This window comes from Anabrus simplex, chromosome 1 (genome assembly GCF_040414725.1).
Source record: "Anabrus simplex isolate iqAnaSimp1 chromosome 1, ASM4041472v1, whole genome shotgun sequence".
In the NCBI taxonomy this organism is placed as follows: Eukaryota; Metazoa; Arthropoda; class Insecta; order Orthoptera; family Tettigoniidae; genus Anabrus; species Anabrus simplex.
Genome location: NC_090265.1, coordinates 1,080,716,422 through 1,080,736,598, shown reverse-complemented (window position 1 = coordinate 1,080,736,598; position 20,177 = coordinate 1,080,716,422). Strand labels below are relative to the sequence as shown.

At 39.8% G+C, this 20,177-nt stretch overlaps 1 protein-coding gene across 1 annotated transcript in view; it reads right to left on the bottom strand.

The window, feature by feature from the left end:
• The window catches only part of Cubn (Cubilin), an 882,604-nt gene that overhangs the window by 35,791 nt on the left and 826,636 nt on the right, over window positions 1–20,177 (bottom strand). The window contains exon 66 of the mRNA XM_068225286.1: window positions 14,204–14,344. Within this exon, the coding sequence (XP_068081387.1) occupies window positions 14,204–14,344 (141 nt within the window). The remainder of the gene's footprint in view (window positions 1–14,203; window positions 14,345–20,177) is intronic.

Sequence of the window (20,177 nt, the reverse complement as noted above, 5' to 3'; positions counted from 1 at the left end):
TTAAATTTGTCTTTATCATTGTTATTCTCAGTTCAATAGGACCATTATGAAGTTTTTAACTTTAAGTGTTATTTGGAATAAGAAAGGAAATAGTGGCATTTTGACTAAAGAAAAATACAGTGAGTTAGTTGATAAAGTGAAAGATAGTAAAGCAAAATCAAGTGGTAAAACTCTAGTTCACTATCAAAGACTAAAATGTTATGATAATGTGAGGGTGAGTGATTGTAATAAACTTATTTATCCTGTGAATGAAGAAAGCTCTACTATCAGACAATACATTCATGCAGACAAACTTTTTAGTGTAATTTATTAAACAAACATATAAATTGGCCATGGTGGAAGAAATTGAATGCTCAAAGAATTGCAGAAGTAGTACAAAAATGTGACATGTGAGTAAATTATGGTTTATTTGAAGCTGTCAGAAAAAAGGCGTTCCTAAAAAAAGGACCAGTCTTTTGACCCAAGAAATAAATTCTAGATATCAAGTAAATTTGATAGACATAATATATATACTAGTGATGGGCTAGCGACGGAATCGAGTCAAATCGAGTAATGTGCTCTTAGAATTGGTATACTCTACTCCAGACTCGAGTCCAAGCATACTAGCGTCGCTATCTATGGACATGTCTTAGAACTATAATCTATTGTACTGGATTGCGCGGCATTCAGGGTCACTCACAGAATATTTTTGTGATGTGGATTGCAATATGTTTGCTGCTGATGATTGCTTTTATTGAGTCATAGGTCATCAATAATTTGATTGTTACGATAATTATTATCATAATAGGCAAAATATTTATGACTCACTAACAAACTGCCAAATTAAAAGATAGACACGTAGGACCGAAGATGAGCGTGGGATGCGGACAGTTTCCACACTATGGTAGGGACCTTTTCTAATGTCGATAACGGCAGCGTTCTATTACTATTATTATTATTATTATTATTATTATTAATATTACTGTGCAGCCTGGAAGTAGCCACCAGGGATTTGTTGATAGCTATGAAATATTATTTCCGCGACGTCCTTGTAGGAAAACGTGTACCGGTAATAATATTGTGCGAAATAATGACATTATTACTGCCAGAGACTTTATTGCAAAGATATATGTGTAGGGCATTCAGAAACATACATGTGTTGTAGTATCACTTATTGTTATTGTCCAACTCGTTGGCTGAATGGTCAGAGTACTAGCCTTCGGATCAGAGGGTCCAGGGTTCGATTCCCAGCCGGTTCGTGGATTTTAATTGCTTCTGATTAATTCTCCTGGCTTGGGGACTAAGTGTTTGTGTCCGTCCCAACACTCTCCTCGTCATATTCACACAACACATTACACTATAAATTACCACAGAAACACGCAGTTCGGTTAGGGGCTCGCGGATGTGAGCTTGCATCCAGGAGATAGTGGATTCGAATCCCACTGTCAGCAGCCCTGAAGATGGATTTCCGTGAGTTCCCATTTTCACACCAGGCAAATGCCAGGGCTATATCTTAATTAAGGCCACAGCCGCTTCCTTCCACTTCCTAGACCTTTCCTATCTCGTCGTCGCTGTAATACCTATCTGTGTTGGTGCGACGTAAAGCAACAAAAAAAAAAAAAAGTGTACTGCTTACATCCCGCCGCTATTCTTCGACCTTCGCTCAACTTCTAAAGACTACACTCAGTTTTGTTCCTTTGCACAGTCATGTGCTGCAATGATAAACGTCAAAACGGAGGGTGTATTTTGTTCATTGCGTTCATTGTTTAGCTAGCTAGAACAGAATGACATTCTGTCTGATGATTTGCTTCGTGTACGTACATCACATTCTGGACGCCTAATCTTAATACCCTACATTATATCTGCCAAAAGTATGATGTAAGTATAAACTATTCACCTGTCCCCTTGGATGATTGTAGGCATACCGTGACAGTGAAAAAAAATGAAATGGCGTATGGTTTTTAGTGCCGGGAGATCCCAAAACTGGTTCAGCTCACCAGGTGCAGGTCTTTTGAATTGACTCCCATAGGCGACCTGCGCATCGTGATGAGGATGAAATGATGATGAAGCAACACATACACCCAGCCCCCGTGCCAGGGAAATTAACCAATGAAAGTTAAAATTCCCGAACCTGCCGGGAATCGAACCCAGGACCCCTGTGACTACAGGCCAACACTCTAACCATTTAGCCATGGAGCCGGCCACCGTGACAGTGATTTTTAAATAATAATAATAATAATAATAATAATAATAATAATAATAATAATAATAATAATGTTATGAGTTGGATCCCTTCCTTTTTTCTCTCTGATTAATGTTATATAGAGGATGGTTGCCTAGTTGTACTTCTTCTTTAAACAATAATCACCACCACCACCACTTTTACGTCCAACTATGTATAGTTTTATGGTTTTCGGAGATGCCGAGGTGCCGGAATTTAGTCACCCAGGAGTTCTTTCATGTGCCAGCAATTCTACCGACACGAGGCTGACGTATCTGAGCACCTGCAAATACCACCAGACTAAACCAGTATCGAACCTGCCAAGTTGGGCTGAAGGCCAGAGAAGCTATGCTATCATTATTAGAATATAGGGCATATTCAGTGGAGTGGGTAAGAGACGCCGTGAACGAATATTTTCATACTTTATTATGCGTATATAGTTGTAGTATTATCTTTTGCAAGTCATCATCAAATTCAGATTATTTATTTTGCTCACTCATTAAGAATATTTATATCGTACCGGTCCATCGCAATCCCATAAAACCTCGACGACCACTTGTACATATTATGCTCTATCCATCCAAGAGCGGGCGAGAGAGCGAACGTGTGACGTCACGCTGTCATCAAGTCTTCGCAAGCGAAACGAGTCTGAGCCTGGACTCGAAAGAGTCGAGTACCGCGATTCCAGGCATCACTCGCGCACATCACTAGTATATACAGTTATTATTCTTTACCAAGTTCATGCCACTAAATTTGTTCAGCTGTGCTTGTTATAAACCAAGAAGTTGCAATCATATTGCTGGATATATATCCAAAATTTTTGGGGCATTGAACATGTTACAAAGTAATAATGGTTGTGAGTTCTGCAACAGAGTTACAGAAGAAACATTTTCAATGTGGACAGTGCTGAAAATTGTCCACTCAAGTCTCCACCAGGATGTAGAAAATACGCTAAGCACCTGGTTAGAAAGTAACCAAACTTAGCACTGGGCTCAGGACTTGTGATTTATGCAGCTCATGAAAACCAGAGCCAAGATATTAAATGTAGCCCTAATGAGGCCATGTTCAGTCAACCTTTAAAGGGTGGCCTTGTGACATCTTCTCTTCCTAATGATAAAATCAAAGTACCGAGCTCGATAGCTGCAGTCACTTAAGTGCGGCCAGTATCCAGTATTTGGGAGATAGTAGGTTCGAACCCCACTGTCGGCAGCCATGAAAATGGTTTACCGTGGTTTCCCATTTTCACACCAGGCAAATGCTGGGGCTGTACCTTAATTAAGGCCATGGCCGCTTCCTTCCCACTTCTAACCCTTTCCTGTTCCATCGTCGCCATAAGACCTAACTGTGTCGGTGCGACGTTAAGAAAAATATTTTAAAAAATAAAAAAATAAAAGCAAAGTAATGCAAAGTCATCTCCGTACAGGCCGTGAAGGTCCTTGGGGGGGTAGAAAGTAAAGGTTTCCACTATCCGCAACCTTGGCACTTTATGGGGTAGAGTGGTTAGCTCTACGTCCAGCCGCCTTTGCCCCCAGGAATTAACCTGGTACTCATTTTTGGTGTAGGCTGAGTGAACCTCAGGGCCATGTACACCTCTGGAAGTGGAAAAAAAATAATTTCTTAAATTTTAGGACTTCCTGATGGAGATTCGAACCCACGTCCTTCCGGGCGAACAGAGCACGCCTTTACCGCCTCGGCCAGGCAGCCCCTTCTTCCTAATGATGCCCTAAAAAATCTTAATAGCAAAGACCTTGAAACACTATTAACTTAATGTAACATGACAATAATGGTACTGTTGAAGAAGCAAATGACCGTTTAGAATGAAAATGTCTTCAGACATCCCTTCTGTTGTGATAACATTTGTACCATCCTATAATGTGGAGAATAATGCAGAACCCATCATTATTTCTGTAATCAAGAAGAGAAAGGAGCTGCTCAAGAAGAAATAAACTATTGCCAAGGCAGGGTTAAAGAAACAAGCAAATAAAACAAAGAAAATTTCAAACCGTATATTTCCAGCATGAAAAGTGGGAGATACAGTGAAGGTGTGAGTGCCAGACATGGACAGAGCAAGAAGTGGCTTGTGAAATGTACTGGCAGCAGTACTGGCTATTGAAAAAGACAAATTTATCAGTTGGAAACAAAGCTTGCTCACACGTACATGAAAAACCAGTTTATTGTTTCTAAGGAACGAGTTATTTTATTAGAATATCTATCGAATGAAACTGTGTCTCTTAGGGAGTGTGCAAGAAAATTGTCTGTTTCAGGCATTCAGGGACACCAGAGATGCCAATGCGAAGGTAAATGTAAATTCACAAAACACAAGTGTATAAGTAAGAGAAATTGAGTAAATCAAAATGCCAAAACAGTTTACCATGTTTAAATAAGACCAAAACCAATATTTTATCCTAGTTCTTCATAAAATTTAATAACTAAGATGACAGAGTTTGAAGACAATTTTATATATTTCAAATGTTCTGCATTCAATATGAGAGTTCATGTTTTCTTGCAAACATTAGTTTCCATTAGTTTAGTGAAAATTAAGCAGATCTGTGATATTTTTAATGTTCTGCATTCAATTTGAGAGTTAATATCTAAAAAAAATATTATCTGTTAGTTTTGAAAGGTGTAAATTAATTTTTACATATTCTGAGTATTATACATTTATTTTGTTAGTTAGTTAGTTTTGCTCTTTAAATACATTTTCAATAAACCATTTAATAGGGAAGCCAACTCCTTTCAGAAATTTTGTAAAATCACTGGTAAAAGTATTAAATTCAAATATATTTATCAAACTTACCAATGTTAATGGTGATTATAAATAATAACGGGTTATTATGTAAATTTACCTTTTTATTACTTTTAACATGACATATATATCGAATCTCTCCATCAATCTTTTTGTTTCCTTTAAGAAACTTGAATGTCATCAATTTTGGTGCTGAGATAACTGACTATGGTGGAAAGTGGTAAATAGCAGCATTCAGAAGAGATTATCTCCTTGTTTCTGAGTAAGAGAAATGACTCAGTTGATGGTGATCTTGATTCTGATGATACTTCGTTGATAAGTTGTGCTGCTGTGGTGGAAATAATAATAATACTTTATTAATGGTAATACCATAAATGTGGAAAGTGAAAGCAAAAACGAGATATGTTATGTTGAGTCATGTGAATGCACGACAGGTACCTGTGCATTCTAGTGGTTCAGACGGGAGGTATTCCTTGATGTACAGAAGGAAAAGTGTGTTATATTATAACAAAATTGTATGTGCATATGCTGAAAATATGGAGTTACAGAGGTTCCAATATTCCATATTTTACACTTCTAGCTCATGGTGAGTAACTGCCTCCTCTCACAGCAGTAAGTCATGCACTGGGATTGCTCCCATGCTGAGATGTTAATAAAACCAGTCTCAAATTTCATAACTGCCACTATGAAGTACCACATTTACTAGGCCGAACCCCATGGTGCTACTGCCCTGATGGACTTTGGCCTCCCAAGCAACCACTATTCAGCCCAAAGGCCTGCAGATTATGATGTAATGGATAGTCAGCACAATCAATCTTCTTGGTCATTATTCTTGGCTTCTTAGATTGGGGATGCTATCTTACCATGCAATGGTTCCTGAACTCTTTTTACATGAGCTAAGTGGACCTTCAACCAGCCCTAAAATCCTTGACCTGGCCAAGAATTGAACCCAGTGGTGCCCCATAAGAGGCAGAATCGCTACACATGGAGCTGGCTTATAATGTTTACAGTGAGCTCAAATTAAATAACATTTATTTAAAAGTCATTGTATGCTGCTATAGGGGCTGCCTGGCTAAGGCAGTAAAGGCATGCTCGGATCACCCGGAAGGACGTGGGTTTAATTCCCTGTCAGGAAGTTGAAAATTTAAGAAACAAGATTTCCACTTCCAGAGGTGCATATAGTCCTGAGGTTCACTCAGCCTACACCAAAAATGAGTACCAGGTTAATTCCTGGGGGCAAAGGCAGCCGGGCGTAGAGCTAACCACTCTACCCCATGAAGAGCCGAGGTTACGGACAGTGGAAGCCTTTACCTTCCACCCCTGCAAGGGCCCTCATGGCCTGTACAGAGATGACTTTGCTTTTTTATATGCTGATATTTTAGATTATCTGAATATCTGCATTGAAGAATGTTAGAAATACTCTAGATACAAAATTAAAAAAATCAATTGGACTGACGAGGAGAGGTCGTCTATGGAAACAATATATAGTTTGTATGTGTCCTTGTCCCTCCTTCCTACTGCTTCCTCTGCTCATATTAATCTGTCATTGTGCTGAGTTTATCCTTTGTGCACATTTATAATAATGTTATTAGTTTCATGTCCCACTTTTTATGGTTTTTGGAGATGCTGAGCTGCCTGCAGGAGATCTGCTGATGAATTAGAGTACCTGCAAACATCACTGGACTGAGCCAGGATCAAACCAGGTAACTTGCTCAAAAGGCCAGTATTCTACCATCCGAGCTACTCAGCCCAGAATGTTCTATACATTTATATTCTCCTCCTTAGCTTCTGTCTCTGCTCTGTATTCATATGCTTATTTGTCCTTATTATATAATTATATATAGCATTTATTTGCAACTTTGCAAATGTGGAATTCTTTCCCATTTGATATGAATTTCAACCACTAGTAGCTAGTGCCTTACTTCCAGAGAGAGAACAGTATGTGAAGCTTGTCAGTATGAGTGTAGGTGGCAGAAGCAATACACATTACAGCCTCTTAACAAGAGTGAAAGATATTTGAGGAAGTTTAGACATTGTGACAGTAGGTTACCTTTCCTCACTTCTTGCCTTTGTCACCAAGCAAATAGAAGGGGTGATCCTTCCATCTCGCCTTACCTCCTTACCAGCAAAAGGTGAGTTGAAGTTGCCACAGAAGAAGTGTGTGTGATTCCTTAAACACTTCCTTAAGCAATACTACTTGTTTTTTGCTATTTGCTTTATGTTGCACCGACACAGATAGGTCTTATGGCGACGATGGGATAGGAAAGGTCTAGGAACGGGAAGGAAGTGGCCGTGGCCTTAATTAAGGTACAGCCCCAGCATTCGCCTGGTGTGAAAATGGGAAATCATGGAAAACCTCCTTCAAGGCTGCCGACAGTGGGGTTCGAACCCACTATCTCCCGATTACTGGATACTGGCCGCACTTAAGCGACTGCAGCTATCGAGCTCGGTAGCAATACTACTGATCAAAAATAAATATTATAGTGTACAGTATATTATTGATCATTATTAAATTCCATTTCTTACTGGCTTGTCATTTTTGTAAGATCTTGGAGGTTTCTGTAACATGGTCCATGCATTTTACCTACAATTTTTTGAACTTTGCGCTGGATGCATGAGCATCCTTAGCTGCATGCTCGAAATGCTCCCCTAACATGTAAAAACCTGTAATCATTAGACTTACAAAGAAAATGTATACAGCAATTGTATAGGCAATTTAATTCAAAATCCTCTATGTATTCTTCTTTTGTTTGTAAGACTAACAGTTTATCCATTATTTTAGTTTTCATCAGTTAAAGCATGTGCCACAAACACAGGAAAGCTATTTTTCCTGGAAAACTATTAGAGTTACGAAGGAACTGAATATGATTCTCGATATAGAAAACTGAATTCTACATATGCTTGGTAGGTTCCATTTTAAAATAGAATTACCTGTTTGCACAGTGTATTCACTTTTAGGGGTCCCAAGCATACATTTTCCTCTGACTTGCTTCACATTTTCTTTTGCTGCATAACCCCCTTAAGAGACAACATCGTAGTAATTGCCTATATGTTAACAGAAGGTACCGTCTCTAAGTTTGCCAAACTGGAGCTCGATTGGTCAATTAGTTTTCAAGTGAAAGGAAGACAAACAGATCAACATTCAGATTTATATTAACCCCTCAAGCATGAAATTGCAACACCCTGGACTGTGCCCATAGCGCGCTTTATTTCTAGCCTATCCCAATGCTGGGTGCGGTGTTGTATGAATTTTGTTATAATTTCCAAACAAGCAGGCATAATTTTTTTTTTAAACCACGCAATAACAAGAAACATGATATACACACATACTAAACATGTCATCCCTGAACAGCTGCATGTCAGTGCTGGGACTTTGTGTTATAGTCCCCCTCATATGTTCGCATATGTGCCTTACATTCACAACACCACAGATCGAATTGCCAAGGTCCTCCGCAAACACAATATAAAAGCCGTGTTTGGCACTGCCACTAAAATTGCTCACAGTTGGAGTAAAACCAAGGACAAATTGTCCCCACTTTTACATCCTGGGGTATACGAAATTCCCTGTACTTGCGGTAAGGTATACATCAGCCAAACATGCCAGTCCATTGGTACCCGTATCAAGGAACATGAACGTAATATTCGTCTCAACCAGCCAGACAAATCGGCAATAGCTGAGCATGCTCTATCGTTGGGTCATGATGTCATGTTCCAAGATGCTCGAGCTCTTACCCACACTAGACACTACAGGTCCAGGATTATACGGGAAGCTGCGGAAATGCGTAGAAATCCTAACAATTTCAACAGGGACACTGGCTATCAATTAAGTAATACCTGGTTGCCAGCCATTAAGGATTTACGTAGGTAGTTCCCTTCCCTGTCCCTTCACTATTGTTATTTCATCTCAGTTTTTTCCAAATTCATACGTTCCTCTTCACCAGATGTTTCATTCCAGGCTTGTGTCAATGTCATACATCTGTCAATGTCATACATGTTATGTGACCCTCTTAGACTGATTCTGATGGTTCGGTCAGCTTCCGCTTTGAACGCTAGCACTGTGCCATGTCCAGGGAGCCATCTGGTGGCGAATGAATGTACCATTTCTACTTCTATTATAATGTCCAAATTTCAAAAGCTCGTTGTTTAAGAAGCCTTTCTCGTGAACAGTCAAAATTTTCTTCTGATGAGGCAGAGCACAGTTTTCTGCAAAATGTAATGAATTTTACCTTATTTTCTTGACACGGCATAAGCCCAAAAGCCTATACAGTATCATGTCCATAATGTATAACTGTGTTCATTGACGATGACTATAGCATTTGTTTCAGTTCTGATTTCATTTGAATGGCCACTGCACTAGATGAAAATCCTCCACCAGATATTACCAGGATTTAAAGCCAGTATGACTAGACTGGGAACAGGGATGGATGACTGCTTCAGTACACTGACAATGGACAACTTTTTACAATACTATACAGTAGTTAATTTTTTGTCAACTTTCATGTCTGTCAATTAGTTTTGATGTTTGTTTAGTTTATACAGAGAGTGTATATAACAAGAGGATCTCGCTCACCAAGAGGGTGGGGTTGTACCTTAATTAAGGCCGTGGTCGCTACCTTCCCAATCCTAGCCCTTTCCCATCCTTGCATCTCCGAAAACCTTCGACGTGTTAGTGCCATGATAAACCACTAGCAAAAGAAAAAGGAAGAGAAAACTCGCCAAGAGATGTATAAATGTAAGTATAAATGAAAGTATTGACATGAAAGATATATTAAGGATGTGTTTATAGTTTTATTATATGGAGAGTAAGTATATTTGAATATATTGATGCATGATGATGAAGGCTATTGGATTTGATGTTCAATGCCAAATACATTTTTCAATTGACCTACTGTGGCCTACTTTCTATGATATGTGGCAATCAGTATCTATACTGTGAGATAATGGTGAATATATTGAATATACCATACCGTAACAGCCATGAAAAGAGCGACATTAAAATGAAATCATGCAATATATGAATCAGAATATCAGAATATTTTAATATAGATGAAATATGGAGTAAAGATATGTAACAAAATTCAACATGAATATATGTGATTACTACTGGATCATCATCTTGATGAGCAGTGTAGCATACCACTGACTTGAAAAAACAAACATACTGAAGCCAAACCCCACCACTATCACTGCTGAAATGGAATGTGTACATCATGAATACGGATGGTAGAAAAATTGAGCAATAACTAAGGAAATATTATGAGTTGAGGTTTGCCCAAACTACTACTATTACTTAATTCTACAGGGCTTCCAAATTAAGTGCTGCCAGCTGTAGAGACCTATTGGCGAGTTTTCTCTTCCTTTTTCTTTTGATAGTGGTTTATCATGGCACTAACACGTCAAAGGTTTTCGGAGATGCAAGGAAGGGAAAGGGCTAGGATTGGGAAGGTCGTGGCCGTGGCCTTAAGTAAAGTACAACCCCACCCTCTTGGTGAGTGAGATCCTCTTGATCGACATAGTGAGTTGGTACAAACTATTCCAAAAGTGGTGGTACTACACGTAGGCTATAATTACAGATACAAATAAGCAACGTGCTTATCTTACATAAGGTTCTGGAAGCAGCAGCCTTGTTCTCCTAAACAAATCTCACAATGCTTACACACATTCCAAAAAACACACCGGAGCTCTGCTGGAGAAATCTTTCCAATCTCTGTCAAACATTGAGTTTTAGCTCTTCTAATGTGTAGGGATTTCATAGGTACTTCTTTCTTCGATTTCGCCACAAGTAAAAATCATATGGTGTACGATCGGAGGTTCAAGGGGGTCATAAACCATCACTTATCAGCTTGTATTTGAACACTTCACTTATTACAGTTACAGAACTAGCTGCTGTGTGAGATTTTGTCAAATCTTGCTGTAACCAAGCATTATCTTGCTCCTCATCAGTTAGCTCTGTGAGAAACACACTCAAAATTTGTGAAATATACATCTGTAAATTTAAAATCTCTGTTAAATATATTGGTATTTTGGGCCAATAATCCTCCTAGTACTAATGACACACCAAATATGTATCTTTCCAATACAGAGTGCAATTTCTTAAAAAAAAATTTTTTTTTTGAACTCCAATAGCGATTGTTATGCATGGAAAAGATTTAAGGAAGCACTGGTTGGATGTGCAGAAAAGGTTTGTGGTAGAACATCAGGAAATGTGAAAGACAAAGAAACACACTGGTGGAATGATAGGGTAAAGATTAAAGTGTAGGAAAAGAAAATGGCATGGAAAGCATGGAAAACATCTAAGACTGAAGAAAGTAGAAGAAAATATGTGGAGGCAAAGAATTTGGCCAAGAAAGTAGTGGAGGAAGAAAAGAGGAAAAGTTGGGCCTTATTCACACAGACATTGAGAGATGATATGCAGGGCAGCAAGAAATTACTGTATGGTATCTTAAGAAACAAAAAGAGAGATCAAGTAAACACCAGATTTGTGAAGGATGAAGGTGGCATAATTTTAACAAAGCCAGAAGAAATAAGAAATAGATGGAGAGAGTATTTTCAGAAGCTGCTGAACATAAGAACGGATGACAGTCATTCAATGGACGACCAGGAAAGACAATTAGTTGACGAAAAAATGGATAAAGAAATTACAATGAATGAAATTGAAATGGCAGTAAGAAAGATGACGAATGGAAAAACTGCTGGAATAGATGAAATTTCAGTGGAGATGATAAAGGCAGCTGGAGCTGTAGGCCTGCAGTGGACATATCGGGTTCTCAGGAATGTCTGGGAGAATAAGGAGGTCCCTGAGGATTGCCAAAAAGGAATAATCATCCCAATTTTCAAGAAAGGTGATAAGAAAGTTTTGAAGAACTACAGGGGAATTACTCTGATATCCCATGTTGCTAAGATAATGGAAAGGATACTGGAAAGTAGAATAAGGTTGAGGGTTGAGAAGCAGATACAGGAAAATCAGTTTGGTTTCAGAAGTGGAAGGTCAACAATAGAGCCCATTTTCATTATGAGACAACTAATGGAAAAGCATTGGGAGTACGGGAATGATATGGTGATGACATTCATTGATATTGAAAAGGCATATGACAGTGTCCCCAGGACGAAAGTTTGGGACAGTCTGGTGCAAAAAGGAATTGGACAGGGATTAATAAAAATGATCATGGCATTGTATAAGGAATGTTGTAGTTGCGTGCAAACACAAGTTGGCAGGACAAGTTGGTTCAAAATAACTAGTGGGCTGAGACAGGGAAGTGTTCTACCACCAATCCTGTTTACAATAGTGATGGATGACATCATGAGAACAGCAAAAGCAGCATATGGAGGAAGAGAAATGAACATGATGTTATTTGCAGATGATATTGTGATTTGGGGAGAAGACGACAGGAAGGTTCAAGAACAGTTGAATGTGGTGAATGGGAAGATTGAAGAATGTGGATTGAAAATAAGTGTAGAAAAGAGTAAAACTCTTGTTATGACTAGAGGGGAGAAAGAAGGGAAAAGTCAGATTAGACTTACAGACAAGCCCCTGGAAGTAGTGGAAACGTTTAAATACCTGGGGAGTGAATTAATGGAAAATGCTCGACTGGATGCTGAGATTAGTAAAAGGATTCAAGCTGGAAATTGTTTCTATCAGTGTAAGAAATATGTTATGGGACAAAGATGTGCCAATGGAAGCAAAGGATACTATGTACAAGATGTATTACGTACCCATAACAACTTACGGAGCAGAAACTTGGACAATGACAAAGAAGGATGAGAGTCGAATACAGGCAGCCGAAATGAAATTCTTGAGGAGTATGATACAGAAGAGTAGAAGAGACAAAATAAGGAATGAGAAAATCTGGGAAGAAATTGGAGTGGAAAAAATGAATGATAGAATAGAGAAGAGCCGACTAAGATGGTTTGGGCACATAAAGCGAATGAGCGACGAAAGAATGCCAAAAAAGGTGATGGAAATGCAAATCCAAGGAAGGAGAGGCCGTGGACGACCACGATTGAGATGGAAGGATACCATCCAACGCAGCATTACAGAAAGAAACCTGGACTGGGACACAGTGTTGGAGGAGGAGTGTTGGAAAGACCGAAGAAAGTGGAGAGGAACCATATTTGCCCCTACCCGGCTACAGCTGGATAAAGGGAAATGATGATGATGATGATGATGATGATGCATATTAACATGCCCACTTAAATGGAACCAGGATTCATGACCAAAATATTGAAGTTTTGGATCTGCAAGGTCACCAGTTATGGACTGAAAGAAATATTTGCAACTTTTTTTTTTTTTGCTTTACGTCGCACCGACACAGATAGGTCTTATGGCGACGATGGGACAGAAAAGGCCTAGCAATGGGAAGAAAGCGGCCATGGCCTTAATTAAGGTACAGCCCCAGCACTTGTCTGGTGTGAAAATGGGAAACCACGGAAAACCATCTTCAGGGCTACCGACAGTGGGATTCGAACTCACTATCTCCCAGATACGAGCTCACAGCTGCGCACCCCTAACCGCATGGCCAACTCGCCTGGTTGTAAAATTATACCTGGGAAATCAGATCTTGAGGTTTTAGTACATGAACTTGGGTTGCTTTATAAGGTTTTAAGTACAACAATTTGGTAGCTCAAGGAAATATTACCTTCTTGCACAAGTGGGAAGTGATTTCTGCAGGGAATGAGGCAGACTAGCATTGATTTCATCTACATTTTATTCTGTTAGTGCTATACGTTTACATATGTGTCTGTGTCTTTTATTGATCTCAGAATCCATGGATTCAAACTTTCTTACTAATCCTTTGATCACACTTCTTGAGGGTGGATCAGCTTCTGGAAATTATTTAATAAATTCCCTTCCGGTCCGATAAATGGAATCAAGTTTAAAATACACATTGCACAGAAATACAGGCTCTTCTTTTGTTAGCCACCCAACCATCCCAAAGCAGGTAGCTAACTGACCCAGAAACAAAGAGGGGACGGGAAACATTTGTTCCATTCAACCTCACTCAAGCACAGAAAGGAGACAAGAAACATTTGTCTGTCATTAGTCATCACACATCCCACTTAGCAGCAGGTGGTTGCTGTGTTGATCAGGAGTGCTTGCTTACTATAAGGTCTCTCTGCAGTCAGCATGTTTTAATTTGAAACCTCTACAATAGTCTGACTAACTGTTAACATCCTGCAATGAATTTTTACATAAATGAAATAGAACATGAGCCTAATCTGAAATGCAGTGTATGTGCCTAGTAATACCAAGACCTTACCTGAGAAGTGTAGCGCAGCCTGCAAGTTTGCAGGAACAGTAACATGCCACCGACATACTGATGAATTGCGATTATTACTTGGATATAAAGGACTTGTGAATATTCCTCCATAGTTGAACAATTCTCCTCCACAGCCTCGCCCTGCAGAGAAATATTAAATTTAATATTCAAATAATTTACATTTAATATTTAACAATGAAATATTAAATATAAAGGTTTGTATCCATTATTATGTACTTTTTAACCACTTATAACCAGACAAGTGATTAAAGTGAGATCTGGACAAAAATTTGGAATACAGTAAGCATGCCAAGCATATGAGAAATGTTTATCTCCTCAGTCGCACTGAAACATGTCACCAGCATACTGATAAATTTATTGTGATAATCAGTTGGATAGAAAGGACTTCTGGGCCAATGACCTAGACGTTAGGCCCCTTTAAACAACAGGCAGCAGCAGCAACAACTACAACAACAATGACAACAACAAGAAAGGACTTGTGAATATTCTTCCACAGCATCATTCTGCAGAACTGAATGAAATATTTACTGTGAAGCTTCACGGGATCTTGCAGACACCTACTGTGGAGAGAGGATGGCGCCCTGAGTTTCACGGGAGATCAGAAGAGGACCCCATAGAGCTGTTTCCTGGACACCAACTACATCGCACCAGTGATGGGGAGATTCAATCATCTCTTATTTCTGCATAAGATGATGCAACAGTCTCCCTCAATGAACGGTAGCACAACCAGCAGCAGGACATCCAGAGAATACATGCCTTGGCTGAGAAGAAAACACTCCTACAAGGGCACGTGATATGGAAGAGGACCAAGTCTTCCCACCAGGCCAAGGGATACTACGGTGGAATCACCCAGTCATTTGCATGATAGGCGGATTACATACAGACCTCGCACCAAAGTGGACTGGGTCCACTGAAATGGAAAAACGGCTGGGACATGGGGTGTACTTGCTGGGGGTCACCCCTCTGGACAAGGTCCACAGAATGGAGCAGCGGCTGGTGAAACAACAACTAAGGGTCCAAGGCAAGTCAGAGGCAGCACGGGAATCTTTTCCAGCTGGGGAAGAGGCCAATGGTAGTATGGCACTGACAACACCAGACACAAGGCAATCCGGTCATGACAAGGAGGAAACCGGGGTGTACTTGCTGAGGACCACCCCTCCAGGCAAGGTCCATGCAATGGAGCAGCAACTTGAGAAACAACCTGTAAGAGTCCAAGACGAGCCAGAGGCAGGAAGGTAATCTGTTCCAGCTGGAAGGGAGGCGGAACCCTAGATGCAAGGAAATCCAGTTATGACACGGAGAAAACTGAGCTCACTGAGCTCACTGAACTGAAGGAAGAGCCAAACCTAGGAGGCATGGCCAGGGAAAATGCAATCCAGATGTAATTTATGTCCTAGAAAGTGTCAAGTGGAAGTGAAAAGTTGCTTTAAGTTATATGTGGGGATACTGACGCAAGTTGGGTTATGTGTATAAACATATGTTATAGGTCTGCTTGGGCAGACTGGAATGGAATTCCTTGTCATGCTATTCAATTAAACCAAAGTTGAGAACAATCTTCCCAGCACAACTGCACCAATTTTGAAAGGGAAGGGAGATGTCACATATGCAGCAATTACTGGCCAATTCGACTTCTATGCCATTCTCTGAAGATATTTGAAAGAGTACTGGATAGTTGACTATGAAGTAACTTAAGTGTATTTAGCTCATATATTGTAGGTTAGGCTATGTTAATCAGATGTAAATAATGTTTCGTGTATTCTAAGTTGTTTAGGAAACTTCTAATTGTATATGTGATAACTTGAGAATTCTGGATTGAGGTTACATCATGCTTATGCCTTTTAAATAATCTTCTGTATGTTCCAAGTTGCTCAGCCAGACAGATATATAACAGCACCTACTGATTTAGTGAGGAAAGTAATGGGAAGCTATCTCACTCCTCATTTTCTTAGTACAGCTCTTCATTGACACCTAGGCTACACATGCAGCTGAGGACTCAACATACAGTACATGCTCTATTCTGTAAGGGATAATTAGTGTAGCAGAGTGAATTTCCTAGAATTCTTGGGTACACTTATTACCATTATTAGTATTGTTATTGCTATTATGCCTATGTAAGCATATATATATGATGCACATACATACATACATACATACATACATACATACATACATACATACATACATACATACATACATACATACATACATACATACATACATACATAATCATTATAGACTGTTATGCCTTTCAGCGTTCAGTTTGCAAGCCTCTGTGAATTTACTAAACGTCACCACAATCCTCGGTTTTCAACTAGTGTTGTGGCCTCATTTAGTTCTATACCTCTTATCTTTAAATCGTTAGAAACCGAGTCTAACCATCGTCATCTTGGTCTACCTCTACTTCTCTTACCCTCCAAAGCATAGTCCATTATTCTCCTAGGTAACCTATCCTCCTCCATTCGCCTCACATGACCCCACCACCGAAGCTGGTTTATGCGTACAGCTTCATCCATCGAGTTCATTCCTAAATTAGCCTTTATCTCCTCATTCTGAGTATCATCCTGCGATTGTTCCCACCTGTTTGTACCAGCAATCATTCTTGCTACTTTCATGTCTGTTACTTCTAACTTATGAATAAGATATCCTGAGTCCACCAAGGTTTCGCTCCCGTAAAACAAAGTTGGTCTGAAAACAGACCGATGTAACGATAGTTTCATCTGGGAGCTGACTTCCTTCTTACAGAATACTGTTGATCGCAACTGCGAGCTCACTGCATTAGCTTTACGACACCTTTATTCAATCTCACCTACTATAGTACCATCCTGGGAGAATACACAACCCGAATACTTGGAATTATCGACTTGTTCTAGCTTTGTATCACCAATCTGACATTCAATTCTGTTGAATTTCTTACCTACGGACATCAATTTAGTCTTCGAGAGGCTAATTTTCATACTATACTCATTGCACCTATTTTCAAGTTCCAAGATATTACACTGCAGGCTTTCGGCACAATCTGCCATTAAGACCAAGTTGTCAGCATAGGCCAGACTGCTTATTACATTTCCACCTAACTGAATCCCTCCCTGCTATTTTATACCTTTCAGCATATGATCCATGTAAACTACGAACAGCAAAGGTGAAAGATTAGAGCCTTGTCTAACCCCTGTAAGTACCCTGAACTAAGAACTCGTTCTACTATCAATTCTCACTGAAGCCCAATTGTCAACATAAATGCCTTTGATTGATTTCAATAATCTACCTTTAATTCCACAGTCCCCCAGTATGGCGAACATCTTTTCCATCGGTACCCTGTGATGTGCTTTCTCTAGATCTACGAAACATAAACACAGCTGCCTATTCCTCTCGTAGCATTTTTCAATTACCTGGCGCATACTGAAAATCTGATCCAGACAGCCTCTCTGTGGTCTGAAACCACACTGGGTTTCATCCAACTTCCTCTCAACGACTGATCGCACCCTCCCTTCCAAGATGCCAGTGAATACTTTGCCTGGTATACTAATCAATGAGATAACTCGATAGTTGTTGCAATACTTCCTGTTCCCTTTTATAGATAGGTGCAATTACTGCTTTTGTCCAATTTGGAGGTACCTTACCAACACTCCATGCTAATTTTACTACTCTATGAAGCCATTTCATCCCTGCCTTTCCACTATACTTCTCCATTTCAGGTCTAATTTCATCTATTCCTGCTGCTTTATGACAATGGAGTTTATTGACCATCCTTTCCACTTCCTCTAGGATAATTTCACCAACATCATTTTCCTCCTCCTCATGAGCTTGGCTGTTCGCAACACCACAAGGATGATTTCCTTTTACATTGAGAAGATGTTCAAAATATTCCCTCCACCTCTCCAGTGATTCCCTGGGATCTATTATGAGTTCACCTGAATTACTCAAAACACTGTTCATTTCCTTTTTCCCTCCCTTCCTAAGATTCTTTATTACTGTCCAGAAAGGTTTCCCTGCTGCTTGACCTAGCCTTTCCAGGTTGTTACCAAAATCTTCCCATTACTTCTTTTTGGATTCAACAACTATTTGTTTTGCTCTGTTTCTTTTATCTACGTATAAATCTCTGTCTGCCTCGGCCCTTGTTTGGAGCCATTTCTGATAAGCCTTCTTTTTACGTTTACAAGCTGCTCTCACTTCATCATTCCACCAAGATGTTCGCCTTTTCCCATCTTTACACACAGTTGTTCCTAGGCATTCCCTTGCTGTTTCTACTACAGCATCCCTGTATGCCACCCATTCACTTTCTATATCCTGAACCTCCTTACTGTCTACTGTTTGAAACTTCTCACTAATCATATCCATGTACTTCTGTCTAATTTCCTCGTCCTGGAGATTTTCTACCCTTATTCGTTTGCAGACAGATTTCACTTTCTCTACCCTAGGCCTAGAGATACTTAGTTCACTACAGATCAGATAGTGGTCTGTATCATCAAAAAATCTGCGGGAAACTCGTACATTCCTAACAGATTTCCTGAATTCGAAGTCTGTTAAGATATAGTCTATTATGGATCTGGTACCTCTAGCCTCCCATGTGTAGCGGTGAATAGCCTTATGCTTGAAGAATGTATTCATAACAGCTAAACCCATACTAGCACAGAAGTCCAGCAAATGCTTCCCATTCCCATTAGCTTCCATATCTTCCCCACATTTACCAATCACCCTTTCGTATCCTTCAGTTCTATTCCCAACTCTCGCATTGAAATCGCCCTTTAGCACTATTCTATCCTTGCTGTTGACCCTGACCACGATGTCACTCAATGCTTCATAAAACTTGTCCACTTCACCCTCATCTGCACCCTCACATGGTGAATACATGGACACAATTCTAGTCCTAATTCCTGCAACTGACAAATCTACCCACATCATTCGCTCATTTACGTGCCTAACAGAAACTATGTTGCGCGCAATGGTATTCCTGATACAGAGCCCTACCCCAGACTCTGCCCTTCCCTTTCTAACACCCGTCAAGTACACTTTATAATCTCCTATCTCTTTCTATTTATCTCCTCTTACCCGAATATCACTTACTCCTAGCACATCCAAATGTATCCTCTTTGCTGACTCAGCCAGTTCTACCTTCTTTCTTCCATAAGCCCCATTAATATTGATAGCTCCCCATCGAATTCCATTTTGTTTGCCAAGTTGTTTCCAAGGAGTCCCTCGACTGTCAAATGGGAGTGGGACTCCGACACTCCCATAGATCCGAGGCTTGCTTAAAGTGTTCTGAGCTCGGTAAATTCATGAAGCAGGATGCTACCCTACTTGCACATAGTCCAAGTGAGGATCTCTCCTCTAACGGGTTATAGACCACCGGTGAATTGTATAGTCCTAGCCGCCTGAGCACAAGGAGGGCCACGACTCAGAATATGTCCGAGATGCCCACTCCCATTCCATAGCAACTGGTATCCCGACTCTCAGGACCACTTACTAGGCCACTCAGCCGTTGCCCATGGTTCACGAACTAGGACATGACTACAGCAATCCACAAACATGAACCATTTATGATGCACTAAAAAGTAAAATTATCCACATTTATTTAATGACTTCATTTACCACTTTACACATGCTTGACCTTTTTCTACAACCTTTATTTTAATCACCATTTAAGTGTTTTCTCCACCAATAATGAAACATTTTATTCACTACTTTCTGAAGTCCCTAGGTATTATGCATTAAATGCAAAGCTGACAATGAGATGAAATTTAGTTTACTACTCCAACCCCATGGCACAACAGCCCCAAAGGGCCTTCAATCAATCAATCAATCAATCAATCAATCAATCAATCAATCAATCAATCAATCAATCAATCAATCAATCAATCAATCAATCAATCAATCAATCAATCCTGATCTGCATTTAGGGCAGCCGTCCAGGTGGCAGATTCCCTATTTGTTGCTTTCCTAGCATTTTCCTAAATGA